This window comes from Miniopterus schreibersii, assembly GCF_964146895.1.
Source record: "Miniopterus schreibersii genome assembly, chromosome: 9".
In the NCBI taxonomy this organism is placed as follows: Eukaryota; Metazoa; Chordata; class Mammalia; order Chiroptera; family Miniopteridae; genus Miniopterus; species Miniopterus schreibersii.
Window position 1 is genome coordinate 16,469,683 of NC_138118.1, and position 16,852 is coordinate 16,486,534.

General features: G+C 36.2%; 1 protein-coding gene across 3 annotated transcripts in view; it reads left to right on the forward strand.

Moving 5' to 3' along the window:
* The window catches only part of TNPO3 (transportin 3), an 87,230-nt gene that overhangs the window by 27,689 nt on the left and 42,689 nt on the right, over positions 1-16,852 (forward strand). For all 3 annotated transcript variants that reach the window (XM_081147434.1, XM_081147433.1, XM_081147435.1), the window contains 4 exons: positions 6,908-7,108; positions 8,321-8,394; positions 9,534-9,690; positions 14,222-14,365. In XM_081147434.1, the coding sequence (XP_081003560.1) occupies positions 6,986-7,108; positions 8,321-8,394; positions 9,534-9,690; positions 14,222-14,365 (498 nt within the window). In that variant the 5' untranslated portion in view covers positions 6,908-6,985. The remainder of the gene's footprint in view (positions 1-6,907; positions 7,109-8,320; positions 8,395-9,533; positions 9,691-14,221; positions 14,366-16,852) is intronic.

Here is a 16,852-nt window from a genome sequence, read left to right on the forward strand (position 1 = left end):
CCACATCCAGACACATCATAATTAAAATGTCAAGAATTCAAGACAAAGAGAATCTCAAAGGCAGCAAGAGAAAAGCAATCTGTTACCTACAAAGGAGCTCACATAAGTCTGCCAGCTGATTTCTCCATAGAAACTACAAGCCAGAAGGGAATGGCATGAAGTATTCAAGGTAATGCAAAACAAGGATCTGAAACCAACAAGGCTATCATTCAAAATAGATGGTGAAGTAAAGAGCTTTCCAGACAAAAAAATGCTAAAGGAGTTTATCACCACCAAATCAGCATTGTAAGAAATGTTAAAGGGACTGCTGAAATAAGTTGAAATAGAATGAGAAACATAGGCATAAAGAAATACAATGGCAGTAGATCAATAATAACCTTAAATGTAACTGGATTAAATACTCCAATCAAAATACATAGGGTAGCTGAATGAAAGAGAAAACATGACCGAAATATATGCTGTCTACAGTAGACCCACCTTAGAACAAAAGGCTCACACAGGCTAAAAAACAAAACAAAAAAACTTCTGGAGAACTTTAAAGGAGAGATTGACAGCCATACAGTCATAGTAGGAGACAACACCCCCACTGACTTTTCTGGATAGATCTTCCAGACAGAAAATCAACAAGGAAACAGTGACTAAACAACACACTAGATCAGATAGATTTCACACAGAACATTTCACCCCAAAGCTGCAGAATATGCATTCTCCTCAAGTGCACATGGGACATTCTCAAAGATAAACCACACGTTAGGACACAGAAGTCTTTACAAGTTCAAGAAGATTGAAATCCTATCAAGCATCGTCTCGGACATTTATATCATAGAATTGCTATGCAGCTGTAAAAAAGAAGGATCCCTTACCCTATGAGACAGCATGGTGGGACCTGGAGAGTATTATGCTAAGCAAAGTAAGCCAGTCAGAGAAAGACACTCATATGTGGAATCTAATGAACAAAATAAACAGATGAACAAAATAGATCCAGAGACATAGAAGCTTGGAACAGACTGAGGGATCAGAGGGAAGGCAGGGGTAGATGGGTGGGTGGGGAGAGATTGACCTTAGAACTTACGTGCATAAATATGTAACTCATGGACACCGACAGTAGTGTGGTGAAGGGTGCAGGGAGGATGGCTTCAATGGGGGGAAAAGGGTGACATCTGTAATATTTCCAGCAATAAAGATAAATTTTTTTAAATTCCGCTTTGTCGTGGTGCATAATACTGAATTCGGTTTGCTGGTATTAGGTTTTTTTGTTTGTTTTTTTTTTGCATCTACAGTCATGAGGGATACTGGTCTGTAGCTCTTACGGTATCTTTGTGCTTTGGTATCACAGTAATGCTGGCCTCAAAATGAATTAGGAAGTGTTCCCACCCCTTCAATTTTTTTGAAAGAGTGAGGATTGGTGTTAAGTCTTCTTTAAATGTTTGGTAAAATTCACCAGTAAATCCATCTGGTCCTGAGCTTTAATTTGTTGGGAAGTTTTTGATTACTGATTTAATCTCTTGACTAGTTATAATAATATAGTCTATTCAAATTTTTATTTCTTCTTGATTCAGTCTTGGTATGTTTCTAAGAATTTGTACATTTCATCCAGGTTATCTAATTTCTTGGTGTGTATAGCTGTTCATAGTATTTCTTAATATCTTTTTTATTTCTATAAAATTGGTAGTAATATCCTCACTGTCATTTCATTTGTCTTTTTTCTTAGTTAATCTAGCTAAAGGTTTGTCAAGTTTGTTGATCTTTTTGAATAATCAAATATTGGATTTTCTCTATCTTTGCTCTAATCTTTATTATTTCCTTCCTTACGCTAGCTTTGGGTTTGTGTGTTCTTTTTCTAGATCCTTAAGGTATAAAGTTAGGTGTTGGTTTGAGATGTGTTTTTTTTAATGTAATTGTAAATAGCTATAAATTTCTCTCTTAGAACTGTTTCACTGCATCTGATAAGTTTTGGTATATTGTATTTTCATTTAAGATATTTTCTAATTTATTAGAAAGATATTAAGATATTTTCTAATTTATTTTTTAACCCATTGGTTGCTTTAGAATATATTTAATTTTTACATATTTTGCAGTTTTTCTTCAGTTATTTTCATTGTGATTCAAAAAGATAACTTTCTGTTATTTCAGACATTTTATATTTATTAAGACTTGTTTTATGGCCTGGCATCTGGTCTGTCCTGAGATGTTTCAGTCTTTGAGGTATAGTTCCTATTTCCTTCACTGAATCACAACTGAAAGTCTGGAGTATTACCAGGGTTCCTCTTCCTTGGTAAGTCCTGAATTCATTTTCATCTCCTCAGTCTTATGAGACTGTGCAAGGCTCTTTAACTTCTTAGCTTCTTGTCTTCCACTTTCAAATAGGCAAATGCCTTGAGAGGAAAAGTGGAGCTAAATATTGGGCAGAACTCGCTGCTCTTCTATTCGGTCTCTGGCATTTGGGGCGTCACGTTCTAGCTGTCTTGGTAGTTTTGATGTCTTCAAACAAGTTCTTTTTCATTCATCTTTTGTACTTGTTTTAGGCTGGAAAATTGTTGTAATGCCAGCTAGTATATTATAACCAAAGTTGAAACAGCCAATAAATGCTATCAGAGTGATAGCTTCAGGTTGTTTAGGGAGCAGAACTAATTACTGTGTGTTAAAAAGCTTCACTACACTTTCTATACCCTGGCTGGGTAGTTTGGTTAGAGTGTAGTCTGGATATGCCAAGGTTGTGGGTTCGATCCCCGGTCAGGACACATACAAGCATAAATAAGTGGAACAACAAATTGATGTTTCTTTGTCTCTCTCTAAAAATAATTTTAAAAAAACTTTGCTACACTTTCTCAAAAAATTAGTGTAATTTAATTTTTACAAAAAGGATCTTACAAAATCTCTACCTGTGTCTGTTTTTTAATTGTATATCTTAGAGATCTTTCCATATTAGGAATACAAATCCATCTTTATTTTTAAAGACAATTCCAAAGGATATGTTTAAAAAAATATTCAAACGTTTTAAAGGTGCTTGGAAAATAAATTATTGCATACCTACCCCCAAGTTTACCAGTTCTCCAGAAGGAAGTAGTATTTTTGTTTTGTTTTGACTTGTTTCTTCCTTTTATTTTTGAGATCTCTCCTTTTAAGGAAATAGAAATGTTTAAGTCAGAAATGTATATAACCCAGGATGATACAGTTGATATATTTTGCTAGTTTCTGCCAGTCAGATTAAAGCACAAAATAGCACTGCACAATCTATAAACTTTTTCACAAGGGTCTTGATCTGGTGGGTTGACAGATTTCACTTGGGAGAAGGACTTCATACTTCATACTTCAATTTAATAGGCAATATTGGGAGTTTTTTGTTTGCTTTGTTCTTTTGTGTTTTTAAACAGGTATAGAAAACAAATGTATAACTTGGTGAATTATTGTATACAGTGTCCTTACAGCCGCCATCAAGTCAAGAAATAGAACTTCATTGGCCACTCCAGAAGTCTTCCTTGTGCCCTGTTTGAAATAACTGCTTCCTCTCCCTAAAAGTAACCACTATCCTTCCATAGTAATCCCTTCTTTGTTTATCTTTATGGTTTTATCACCCAAGTGGGTATTCTTCCACACTGTTTTCGGTTGGTCTTGCTGTTTGTTTTTAAAATGTCGTTTGAGTGTCTTTTAATCTGCAGGTTCTTTCTGTGTAGATTATTTATCTGTTGAGGAATCTGGGCCATTTGACATGTTGAGTTTCCCTATGTTTGGATTTTGCTGATTGCATAGTTATGATGCAGTTCTACTCCCTTCTGTAATTCCTGCAAATTGCCAGCTGGATCCAGAGGCTTGATGAGACGCAGATTGATTTGAACCTATGTCATTGTATCCTGTTCTTTCATCAGGATGCACATACTATCTGATTGTCTTTGTTCTCATGATCTACTGCTGTGAAACAAATTACCTCAAAACATACTGACTCAAAACAAAAACCATTTCATTGTGTCTCATAACTTTGTAGGCCACGAATTCAAGCAGGGCTCTGAGGAAGATTATTCTGCTCCATGAGGCATCCATTTGGTGGAAGGGCTGGTCTGGAGGTTCTGAGATGGCTTTATTTACATGCTTGACATTCTGGTAGGAATGGCTGGAAGGCTGAACTTAGCTGGGCTCCTCTTGCTTTCCATGACTTTCCAGAGACTCCCTGGTCTTTTGACATTGTCTCTCCAGCAGAGTAGTCTGAGTTCTTACATGGTAAGTGTCAAAGAATTTGTGGATACAGAGTAAAACCACCACAGTAACAAATAAATATTTGGGGGAGATACTTTGATATATCATGTTTCTCTTTAAAGTTTTACCCACTAATTTTATCATTTATAGGTGAATCTTGCTAGTATCAGATTATTGCCAGTTATCACCTGTAGTGTTTAACTTTCTATTTTTCTCATTCCTTCTACATTTATTACCTAGCATAGGATATAAGCTGTCTTATATCCTATAAATAACTTCTCAACAGTTATTTATTTATTCATTTGTTATTCACATCAGTATATGATGTGAATTTGGACTCATGGATGTTTGTTTTATTTTTGAATTATAATCTAATACTGTCATAATTAATTTTGTTACTCTAGATTTTCTAGCTGTGGCCATTGGGAGCTCTTTCAGATTGACTCATGTCCTTTGGATTTCAGGCTAGTTTTAAAAATGTTTTTCTGGCCTACTTTTCTTGTAGGGATATTATTCTGTTCATTCTTTTCTCCTTCCCCTCACCCCCCATATATGGCATTTGACTTCATTTGCTTAATTTTTTATGAAATTAGTTTTTCTGAACTTTTAGAAGGCATGGTTAAGGATAGTATTTCCAAATTTAAAGAGCTTCCTTTTCTGTTGTTTTCAGGTAGTAGTTACAAATGTGGTGGCTTATTTCTAAGATTTCCTAGCTTTGTTTACCTTCTCCTTTTTCCCCTTTGTATCTATTATATTTGTCCTGTATAATTTTGATTCTCTTTATACCACTTTCTCTTCAGTTTGGAGTCCTGTCCTAGCTCTTCGGTTTCAAGAGTTTATAGAGGCTAGACTTCATCTCCATAGCTCTCATATAGGCCTCTTCCACTAACCTTTTCTACCCCCCAAAACCTCTTCCATTTTCAAATAACAGTCCTCGTATTGGCTCCCTGTGCTTTCTAGTGAATACCTATTGGGTCTTTTGTTGTTTGTGTGCACTTAGATCCATTAACTACCCTGTTGTTTCCTTCTACTTGTACTTTTATTGAAGCCGAAACTATACAAGTCTTATAGATGTCACTGGTTTGTCCCCAGCCACTCATAATTTGGGATTATTGGAGATAACTAAGCAACACCTAGTTTTGTTATTAATGTCCACAGTGCTTTGGATTTCCTGCATAATTGCTTTGTTTTTATGAGGGCATTTATGGAGATTCCAAGGCTTCATAGAACATTTTTGCTATTATTTTTTTAAATATCATTTTCAGCAAAATATATTTTGTTTGCATATTAAGAAACAGATGTGGTTGGGTTACTGGTTGGATAATGAATCACTAAAAACTATGTGGCCCAGCCGGCATGGCTCAGCAGTTGAGCATCACCCTATGATCCAGGAGATTGCAGTTCAATTCTGCAGCAGGGCACATACCCGGGTTGTAGGCTAGATCTCCAGTAGGGGACGTGCGGGAGGCAGACAATCAATGACTCTCATCATTGATGTTTCTCTCCCTCTCCCTTCTCTCTGAAATCAATAAAGACATATTTTAAAATGAAATAATAAACTATGTGGCTGGAAGATTTTTTGCAGCAGGCTGGGGTACAAATTCCCAAAAAAGTAATAAAACATTTTTTCTAGAAGGAAGTTGTTTCATGCTTATAGTCCACCAGCTTACTGATTAAAAGCTAAGTTTTATTTCAGTAAACCTGTGGTGAATTTCTAGTTTATTTTGGAAACTTGTACAGGGCATTTATTCTACCTTTTTCTCTTCCTTGACTTCCTTTGGAAAGATCTTGAATAATCACTGTGTGTTACTCGTGAAGTGCTCTATCTTCATTAAAAAATGTCTTGGTAAATCTGTGTGATCTCTCTTCACAGTTGGCTCTGTTTCTGAATTGAGATTGAAAGTTTTTTTCAGTTCATCATTGCCAGTCCATTTTAGCCTCCCATAAAGAGGCAGTTTGGTGTAGAGTTGCTTTAGAATTTATCAGTTGTTAATTAGTTGCCTATTGTGTACTAACCAATTTTATTCTCAAAGTTATCTTTCAAAATAGGATTCCTTTTGTCACTATGATTGTTAGAGACCAAATTCTGTGTTTTTGTTCTATTTATTACTTCTATAGATACATTTATTTTCTCCTATGAAAATTATTTTAATAGCATGTATAGCACTTTGCCGAATATAAATACATAGAAAATAATTGAATTATGTGAGATACTCACTTGGGGTGAGTTTTTCTGAGGTTTTATTCAGGAACTAAAGATTGAAATGTCTCCTGTTTATTGATATATTAAAATAGCTTCCAGACTCAATTCTCAGAGTGAACAAAGCTTTTATATTTTCAATGGAGAAGAGAAGAAAAATTAGGGTTGGAAAGTTACACAGTGACATTTTAGTTTTAGTAGAAACTTTTGGGACATTTTTCTTCATACTCTCCTCCCTACACAATTAATGATCTAACAGCAGGTTTAGATTTATTGATTCAGTTGATAACTCTCATGCCTTCCTAGAATAAGTCAGAAGATTTTAGGTAATATTTTTGTTGAATAGGGCCTATAAATATAAAATTTGAAGTACTGGCTGAATTAGTGAATAATTTAGCTTGTCAGGTTTTTCTTTCATTATACTTTGGTCTGAATGTTTATATGTATTGAGGTTGTATGATATTAAAGTTATTTAGAAAAGTAATCCTTAAGACATTTTGTTTGATCTGCTTTCAGGTTCATGCATGGGAGATTTCAGACCAATTGTTACAGATTCGGCAGGATGTAGAATCATGCTATTTTGCTGCACAGACCATGAAAATGAAGATTCAGACCTCATTTTATGAGCTCCCCACAGACTCTCATGCCTCTTTACGGGACTCATTACTAACTCATATCCAGAACTTGAAAGACTTGTCACCTGTCATTGTAACACAGGTAAATCCAATGCTTCTCATTAGGGAAATTCTTTCAGACCATTTGGATATCAAGTTAATTTTGATTGACATTGCTAGATCATGTGAAGTAATGGTAACAACTTTATTATACATCACTTGCTATATTCTTTTCTTTTGTTTTTTAATCTTCACCCAAGGATATTTTTTCTATTGCTTTTCAGAGGGAGTGGAAGGGAGAGAGAGAGAGAAACATCAATGTGAGAGACACATTGACTAGTTGCCTCCTAAACCTTCCCCGACCAGGGCCGGGGATCGAGCCTGGAACCGAGGTACATGCCGTTGGTCGGAACTGAACCCAGGACCCTTCAGTCCACATGCTGACGCTGTAACCACTGAGCCAAACTGGTTAGGGTGCTATATTCTTATAAGTGGATAAAAAGTGAAATTTTAAATTTTTTGTATTAATCTTAGAATTCATTTGATTTTAAACTAATAAATACTGGAACTGGGGGAGATGAGTATAGCTTTTCAGAGGCAGCCACATGTGCCACTTCCCCGCCCCCTGGTTAAAATTGCAGATGATAAAAACACTGCACCATTCTGGGCCAGAGGTCTACATAGTTGCCTTTAAAAAAAATCTTTTCTGGACTGATTGGCTAATAAAAGTGTCACGAATGAAATGATGAAGTAGAGCATTTGGCCTTTTCCCCTTAGACAGGGAAATAACCTTAGGCAGGAAAACTGGAAGCTTCAGTGAATACATACTCACATGTGTTCTCTGCCTGGCATAGAAGTGCCCTTGAAGAGGAAGGAGGCTTTTGCATAAGGCTTCAAGATGAGAAATGGAAAGAGAAGGGAAATGACAATCCATTACTTGAGGAGTGAGTCAATGGGCTGACTTTGTCAGTAGCTTTGGCCTATTGACAAAGTATAATTTATCTGTCCATGAAGTTCAGTGGTATTGCCAAATAAAAGTAAGTATTGATATGTCCTGAGGAAAATCTATAGTCTGTTCTTTCTTCTGTTTTTGTTGGTTTTTGTTTTGTTTTTTTGTTTTTTACCTTTTAAATCCCAGTAATTTGTAGCTAGCCTAGAAGAGTTTATATAATATAGATAGTTGTGGAGATGGGAGGGAGGGGGTGTCAGCCTTGTCATTGTTTGGAAGAAATTTAGCTTTTCTTTTCAATTAATACAGATGGTAACCCTGTTTCTGTTCATCTGTTCTATTCATTTAATTTCTCTTCTTATTCAGCTGGCTTTAGCAATAGCAGACCTTGCCCTACAGATGCCTTCCTGGAAGGGATGTGTACAAACATTGGTGGAAAAGTAAGTAACTTGTATTGACTGCTAGCATTTGAGATTACTATTAACTTACACAGAGAAATTTATTAGCAATAGTTAGACATTTGTACTATTTCCCCAAACCTTTACCATAGAATTTTTTATTATTAACATTTGTTAGGTTAAAAGAAAATCATTTAAAATTTAAATACTACAAAAATATGTCATATGGAACATAAAAGACCCTCATGATTTACACGCACACACATCACTTGAATTAACTGTAGCAAAGTCTTTCATTGCCTCGTGGATCACTCCCACTGATATATCAGCAATTGTATAAAAATATTTCAGAATATTTAAGATGATATTAAATTATAAGTTGTTATGAGTATATGTTCTTACTGATTGGAGTGGGTTTTATGTCTATATAAGGAACAGTATAATTTTTAGGCACAAGGAGCCTGCTACTTTGAATAAAGCGTTTCCTCATGGTCTTAGCAAGATAATCTTGATATTTGTTTGTATTCCGGCATTTGGTTAGGAGATTATTTTTGAACAAAGTGGATGTCCTTTTTACCTCCAACCATAGTGTGTCATTAAAGACTAAATGGATAGTTTACTTTTTGTTTTATTTCAAAGTAAACACTTTTTTCCCCTCCTTATTCCTATATTTCATAGTAACCATTTTTGATGATTGGCTATATAGCCCTCTACATTTTCCTTTAAGCATTTTATAATAAATAAGTGTATACATATTTTAGTATACATATGTCTATATATGTATTTGTTCACTCATATGTAACAAGTTTCATATACTTTTTTCACTTAATACATTGTGGAACATCTTTTCCTGTTGTGACATAGATAGGTATCTCATTATAATGGCTGTGTATGTTCCATTGTATAACTTGGAACCTTTTTTATCCTGTTTAATTATAAGTATTTTTCAATATTTTTGCTATTATAAAAAAGCACTGCAGTGCACATCTTTGTATGTACCTATGGGATTTTTCTGAGAAATACATTTCTGGAAGTGGAATTGTAGGGTCAAAGATTATGCAAGTTGAGATAGTGAGAATGCTGCTCTTGTTTTCATAGGTTATTCTGATTGCTATTGTTACCTTATGTGATTGTGTTTTTTCTGACTCTAAGTAACTTATGTCTCTCCTTTTCTTTTCTAGATATAGCAATGATGTAACTTCTCTGCCTTTTCTACTGGAGATCCTTACAGTGTTACCTGAAGAAGTACATAGTCGTTCCTTACGAATTGGAGCTAACCGGCGCACAGAAATTATAGAAGATTTGGCCTTCTACTCTAGTACAGTGGTATCTCTATTGGTGAGTAGGTTTGAAATACTAAGTTGCTGCCTAGGGGCAAAAAGCTATGGCAGTTATTTTGTACTTCAGTTTCATTACAGTAAAACCTTGATATAATGGACTAATTTGGGTGACGGGGTATCCGTTAAAGCCAAAAGTCCATTATATAATAAAGTAGGTTTCTGAATGCATATGTTAAAAAATTGACAAATTAGTTTACCTGGTTTTACTTATGTAGAGACATTTGTGTAATTAAAGTTAAGTATGTATGAAAAGTTTAATTTCACAGAAAAATGTTCTATATGTATTACTATAATTTTAAATTTGTACTGAATAAGTATTAAATTCGTGCACTCACCAGTCACCTTGAGTAAACAAATGCACATGGCTGGGGCATGGCTTACCGCATGTCAGAATGTTGGCATTAAAACTGCTGCAGAGCTTGGCTGGCATGGCTCAGTGCTTAAGCATCAGTCTATGAACTAGTATGTCACTGTTTGATTCATGGTCAGGACACATGCCCGGGTTGTGGGCTCTATCCCCAGCAGGGGGCATGCAGGAGGCAGCCGATCAGTGACTCTCTCTCATCATTGATGTTTCTATCTCTCTCTCCCTCTCCCTTTCTCTCTCTGAAATCAATAAAGATATATTTTTTTAAAAAAAGGAAACATCAAAACTGTAATTATTTTTGTGTTTTCTGGTAGACGTACTACTTCCTTGGGGACCAAGACCTCCTAATCAACAGAGCTCAGAGTTGCCCATTACTGTACTTTCTTTATTCTGATATGGGGTACTTGATTAGATGATGCCTTGATTCATGGGTATGGTATTCTGTGAGTCCATGAATGATAGTACTTATAGAAGCATTGTAATCATGGAAGGCACATTCATATCCGGAATATGTGTCTCTTCCTGTAAACACAAATCTCTGCTTCCTGCTGATAGAAGTCCAGTGCATTCATCAACCTAGTTTCCATGGGGAATAGTGCCATAGTAGGGACTCAGTGTTGGTCTCTGCTGTTGTTAGATTTGACACACGTTAGTAGTATTAACTAGTTAAGTGTTGGTAACTGGATATCCATGTTAATCCCATGCATAGCCCTAATCCCTGATACTTTGGCTACTTTGTGAGCCCATTGAGCAAGCACTAGGTGACTGGGGAAAGGGGCTGACATCATAGTTTATCATTTTGTCCACCTGTCATTGAAAGAATCCTTTCTAGTGGATACTCTGGTGGGTGTTCACATAGAACAGAAATACCTCCACAGTCTGCGCATTCATATTCTATTCATATACCTTGGTCTCAGACTTCCTTGTCACTGAACTTTCAATACTGTTTCTTCCAAATCCCTGATTATTCATCCAAACCATTGAAAATTGTTCATAAATAAGTATAGATTCATAGATCTAGTCATCTCTCACTCCAGACATGGTGAACATCCAAATACACTGCTTAAAGTTCTGTCTGCTAGGAGGGTTTTCTTTGAACCACTGTCCTTCACTAAGGCCCCTGTGTGGGCCTGTAATGCAGCAGCTGTCCACCTTCAGGTGGTGTGAGCATTTTGTGCAGACCCGTCTATAATCAGGTTTGAGTTTTCTTCTTCAGTTATCTGGTTGTAAGGAACACTTCAGGATGCCATAGGCATGGATTGAGGGTAATGAACCAATGCAAGAAGAGCTGGTGTCAAGGGAATCTGAGCCACTTGCTCATACAGCTTGTACCTTCCAGACCTTTCTGAACTTAGTCTCTTATATGCCATTTCCATTTGATGACAGGCTGCTGCTACTCATGCCCAACCTTATGGCTAGGTAGTTCAGACAGTACTCCCAGGCTCCATGATCACCTGATGTCCCATCATTAGATACTCAGTCTCTACCAAGGCTCAGTAGCAAGCTAGAAATTGCTTCTCAAAAGGAAAATAGTTACCTGCAGAAGAGGGCATACATAGACTTGCTCCAAAATCTTAGATATTTATACTATGATTTTCCTATTGTTGTTTCCCAGAGGTTCCATATACTCATTAAATCTATAATCTCTAGGAAGTACACTCATATGAATGAGTTTGGTTTAGTCTGGTGTTATATTCCAGCCTCTCTTGGTCTAATACCCTTAGAGTTCACTCCCACATATGTTCTTCAGATTTCCTCAGATACATATTAGCAAAGTTTTAGAATTCTCTTGTTACGTGTTATTTCCTCCTGTGCGTTCCTGTACCCCTGGGACATGTTGAGATATGACTTTAGTTATGGGTGATACGGGATGGTTGTGGTAGGTCTTGAAGAGAATGGGCATCCCCTTTCAAGATATCCATTATTAGGGGGCTTTCAAGCTGAGGAAGGCTAGTCTTCTTGGAGATGGGAAGGCAGGCTTCTTCCACTGGTAAGGGAGAGTCAGTGATCTGGGGTTTCAAGATGATCAGTTTCCTTAGGGCCAACCAGATGTCTACATTCCACGCTTCAGAATCCCATTCTTTTTCAATTGCCTAACTTTCATATGAGAAACTTGGAGCGATTGTAAATTCAGCTGTTGTTTGTAATTCACCAAGCCACAAAATTAAATTTTGTGTATGAGTTTCAGCAATGTCAGCCCTATAACTACAACAAATAAGAGCTGTCAGAGAAATTCTCTGGTTCTCAGACTGTGACTTGAGCTGAGGGTTAATGGACCTATGCTTGTTATTTTCTTTTTCTAAGTGCTCAAGTGAAGTCAAAGAATCCAGTCGACACTGCTGTCCTTAGAGCCATCATTATTGCCACAAGTGGTCAAGTGAAGCAGCCACTTGGGCTCTCAAGGCATGTACTTTATTTAGTTAGCACTTCCTCATAATTGGCACAGGTGATAAATTGATTTGTTGTGATGGAATCTGAAAAATATATCCCTGTGGTACCTAATAAGTTCTATAATTCTGTTATGTAGCTTGTCATGTTACAGAACCCAGAGGATGAAATTAGTACAAAATTGCCAAGGAAAACAAATGTTTGGCGATAATACCAGGTACCAAAGGCCTCTTAAAAACTTTTCATTCAGTTTCCCCCAAATTGTCTTTAATGGTTCTATTCCAGCCCAGCCGGGCGTTGCTCAGCGGTTGAGCATTGACCTAGGATCCAGGCGATCGGGGTTCGATTCCCGGTCAGGGCACATGCCTGGGTTGCGGGCTAGGCAGCCGATCAATGACTCTCTCATCATTGATGTTTCTATCTCTCTCTCTCCCCCTCCTTTCCTCTCTCTGAAATCAATAAAGATATGTTTTGGGGAAAAAAAGAGTGGTGTGTGTGTGTGTGTGTGGTTGCCATGAATTTATTTGAATCATTTCTTTTTTTCTTCCTTCATTTCATTTCAGTTCAGTGCAGTTCAGACTAACTAATAAATATGTAATCATTATTGCCTGATACTGCAAGCATAGGGGGAGCATGGCTACCTAGAAGTATAAGTGTCAGCACTTAGATCACTATGGGATTGTGTATCCCCCATGCCTCCCAAACTCCATGGCAGTAATGATGTATCTAACCCATTGCCTGTAAGAGTTATTTTTAAACACCTTTTTTTGGGGTTATTAAATTGTTTATTGTATTGCATTTACAAAGAAAACAGGCAGTACATCCAGTAGAAAGAATAAAAATGTACTCAGGATTTTATTTTTAACTGATAGCATATAGAAATTCTTTAGTGAGATCATGACAATTTGACAGTGTTATGGTTAAGTTCAGTAATGGTACATGGCGAACTTGGAAGATCAGATTCTACAGCTGCCTCTTTCTACAGCTTCTAATTCATCTGGATCCTTAAATGATGGGGAAAGCCCTTATTTTATAAGAAACAGTTTCAAAATGAAGTTATAGGTTTTTCTACTAAAAGTTCATGTCAGTTGTTAAAATGGGGTCTTCTATTTTGTGTTTTGGTTATTTCACCTTAATATCATCACCAGAATTCCTGTAATTCCACTGTTATGATTTAAACGCTTTCCAGAAAAAGTTACATTATACTTCACTTTGGAAAATTATACATCACACACACAGTTTGCAAAGAGAAACAGTGATGAGTTTTAGTCTAATTTTTTAATCTCTTTTATAAACTATCACATTTATAGTGCTGTCACATGCTGTGTAATGGCATATTTGCTTGAGTATTCAAGTGCTGAAGCTGAAACATCAGCTTTTCATGTGGGAATATACAGAAGTAGTATGACTAGCTTATTTTTCTATTCTATAAAATCAGCCATACATGAGTATTACTTTAAGGAGAGTTCTGTTAAGAATGCATTAATGCAGAAGTGGGATCTAAGAAACGGTTGTTTCTGAAACATATCTATCTTTGGGCAAGTGTATAACCTCTTTGTATCTCAGCTTCTCAAATGAGATAATAATAGTACATACCTATAGAGTTTTAGTGGAGATTAAATGAAGTAAAAGTGTTGAGAACAAAGTCTTCTACTTACAAAGCTTCTGTTAGCTGTTACTATTTTCATCCTTTTCATTATTACATCTGTAAGGTGATTGTAATAATGGCGTAAATATAAAGATTCACATTAATTTTTTTTTTCCTTCTTTTCAGATGACCTGTGTAGAAAAAGCAGGAACAGATGAGAAAATGCTTATGAAGGTCTTTCGCTGTTTGGGAAGTTGGTTTAACCTAGGTGTTTTGGACAGTAACTTCATGGCTAACAATAAGTTGCTAGCACTCCTTTTTGAAGTTTTGGTAAGTAATGGCTTTGTTTATGAAAGTATTTCTGCCATATAGCCACAGTAACTAACCTTTTGGGACATAACAGTGTTTTCATATTTCTGAACAGTGATTGGAAGATGTATAGCAGGAGAACAGCAGTGTCCCTGTGTTGCCATGTACCAAATTTAGGTTAGTTTTAATATTCAGAACAGAATATAGTTAGGTTTAATAGGAAAGAAGTCTTATGTGTAGATCAGTCATTTACATATTAAAATTCAAGTAACAGAAAACCATTGGTCTCAGGATAAAGTTGTATGTTTCTAATAATGTTCACGGGGTCTTGAGACACTAATAGAATATTATCTTTGTAGTTGAGATAGTTAAACATCAGAGTATGTATAGTAAAGCTTTTGAGTTTTTGAGATTAGTAGAATAAGAAGTAATGTATTTTTATGTGCTTGTGTGTTTCTTCCTTAAACTTTGAAAGCAATAGTGCCTAGTAATACATTCTTCTATCTTGGTAGATAGGAGTAAGTGAAGAGCAAGAAATATCGCAATATTTCAAGCACAAATATTGAACAGGTCTTTGCAGATGGGAGTGACTGTCTCCTTTTACTGATGGTTTTCTTCCATGAAGACATATTAGTATGGAAGCTCTGTGTTTTAATGGTTGTGAGCTGGTGCACTATCCTTTAGAAGATGGTAACATGATAATAGATTGATATCACCAAATTAAAGAAGAAAAGCACATTCTTTAAGGAGATATTTTTGGTGTTTCGTCGTTATTAGTGTATTTCTGTGGTCATGCTTGCATCAGAAGCTAAGACTCGGGATGCCAGTAATTGGTTTGCTAGTCATTGTCTTTGTTTCCATGTCTGTTGATGACCTACCTCAATAGTGGTAATTTTGATTTTCCTCTCACCAAATTGTGTGAAGAATAATTAGCATAAATAAGTATAAATCCCACGTTTGCTTAAAATTTTATAAACCTGGTAATACATGAATGGAGAACAGTCTAGAATATACTTTAAACTTAAAATGGTGACTTCTGGGAATTGAGATTGGGGTGAGGAACAAGCTATGTAGTGTGCCAGGATTATATTACCTTCTCTACTGATCCAGTTTGAGACCCCTCTGTTACTTACAAGAAGAGTTTTTCTAGAATCAGGGTCGAATATATTTTTGTTCTTACTATATTTTAGTTTGCTTTGTTTTTGGACCACAACTTTCTTACATAGCTTTTTCTCCTATAGGTCTTATTTTTAAAACTTTAAAAAAATATGCTTGATATATATATAAAAGACTAAATCTGAACATTTATATTTAACTTTTAAAACATAGTAATACAATGAATATTTTTGAATCCACCACTCAATCTAAGAATAACCTAAGAATAATTTGCGTCTGTGTGCTCTCCTACTTGGATAGTTCTCCCCATCCCCCTTGGGTATTCTAAATGTCTTTGTGTTTTATTATTTACAAAAGACTAATCTGCTTTTACTAAATTTATCCCACCTCTCAATTGTACTCTCCTAGTAGAAACCCAGAGGCCTCCCTCCTAGAACTTTCTAATCTGCTCTAATTTGTATCAATGCTCTTTAGATCGGCTCCCCAGCTGCCACCCTGGGCCTTCTCTTTACTATGCTTCTGGATTGGATTAACTGTTTTGGGGGCCTCCTCAAATGTCTTCTTCAGAAGGATATGTGGGAATTAAACATTTTCTTGCATGCCTGAGAATTTTTATTTTGCTTTCATTCTTAATTGATGGTTTAGCTGGGCATAGAGTTCAGTATTTTTTTCCTTCAAATTTTTCAAGGCCTCTTGTATACTGGCAGACATCATTGCTAATGAGAAGCTGGATAACTGTCTGATTTTTGCTCCTTTCTAAGTTACCTTCTCCTCTCCTCCCCAGAAGCTTTGAGAACCTCTTTAACCTTGAAATTCTGAAATGTCCCATTGATGTGTTGTGTATGGGTCCGTGATACTTGTTGGACCCTTTCATTTTAGATAGTACTTGAATGTCAGGAAAAGGTTGGAAAATTTTTTGAGGCTAAAATAGGGCAGAGGCCCGGCCTGGCATGGCTCGGCGGTTGAGCATCAACCTGGGATCCAGGCAATCGGGGTTCGATTCCCAGTCAGGGCACATGCCCGGGAATTGTGGGCTCGATCAGTGACTCTCTCATCATTGATGTTTCTATCTCTCTCTCTCCCTCTCCTTTCCTCTCTCTGAAATCAATAAAGATATATTTAAAAAAATAATAAAAATAAAATAAAATAGGGCAGAGAACACATGGTATTCCAGTCAGAGGTACTGGTATGGAAAAACATGGATTTTAGAAGTCATGTGATCGTGATTGAGTTACAGAAAGGCTGATTTGGTTGGCATATAGGGAAATAGAAATAGCACTGGGAAGATTGATAAATATTGTCTCATTGAAGGCCATGGCTATTAGGCTTTAGGCGTGTAAATTACATGTTCAGAAACAGGCTATAATTGTTTACATATTACTTGGATTGCAG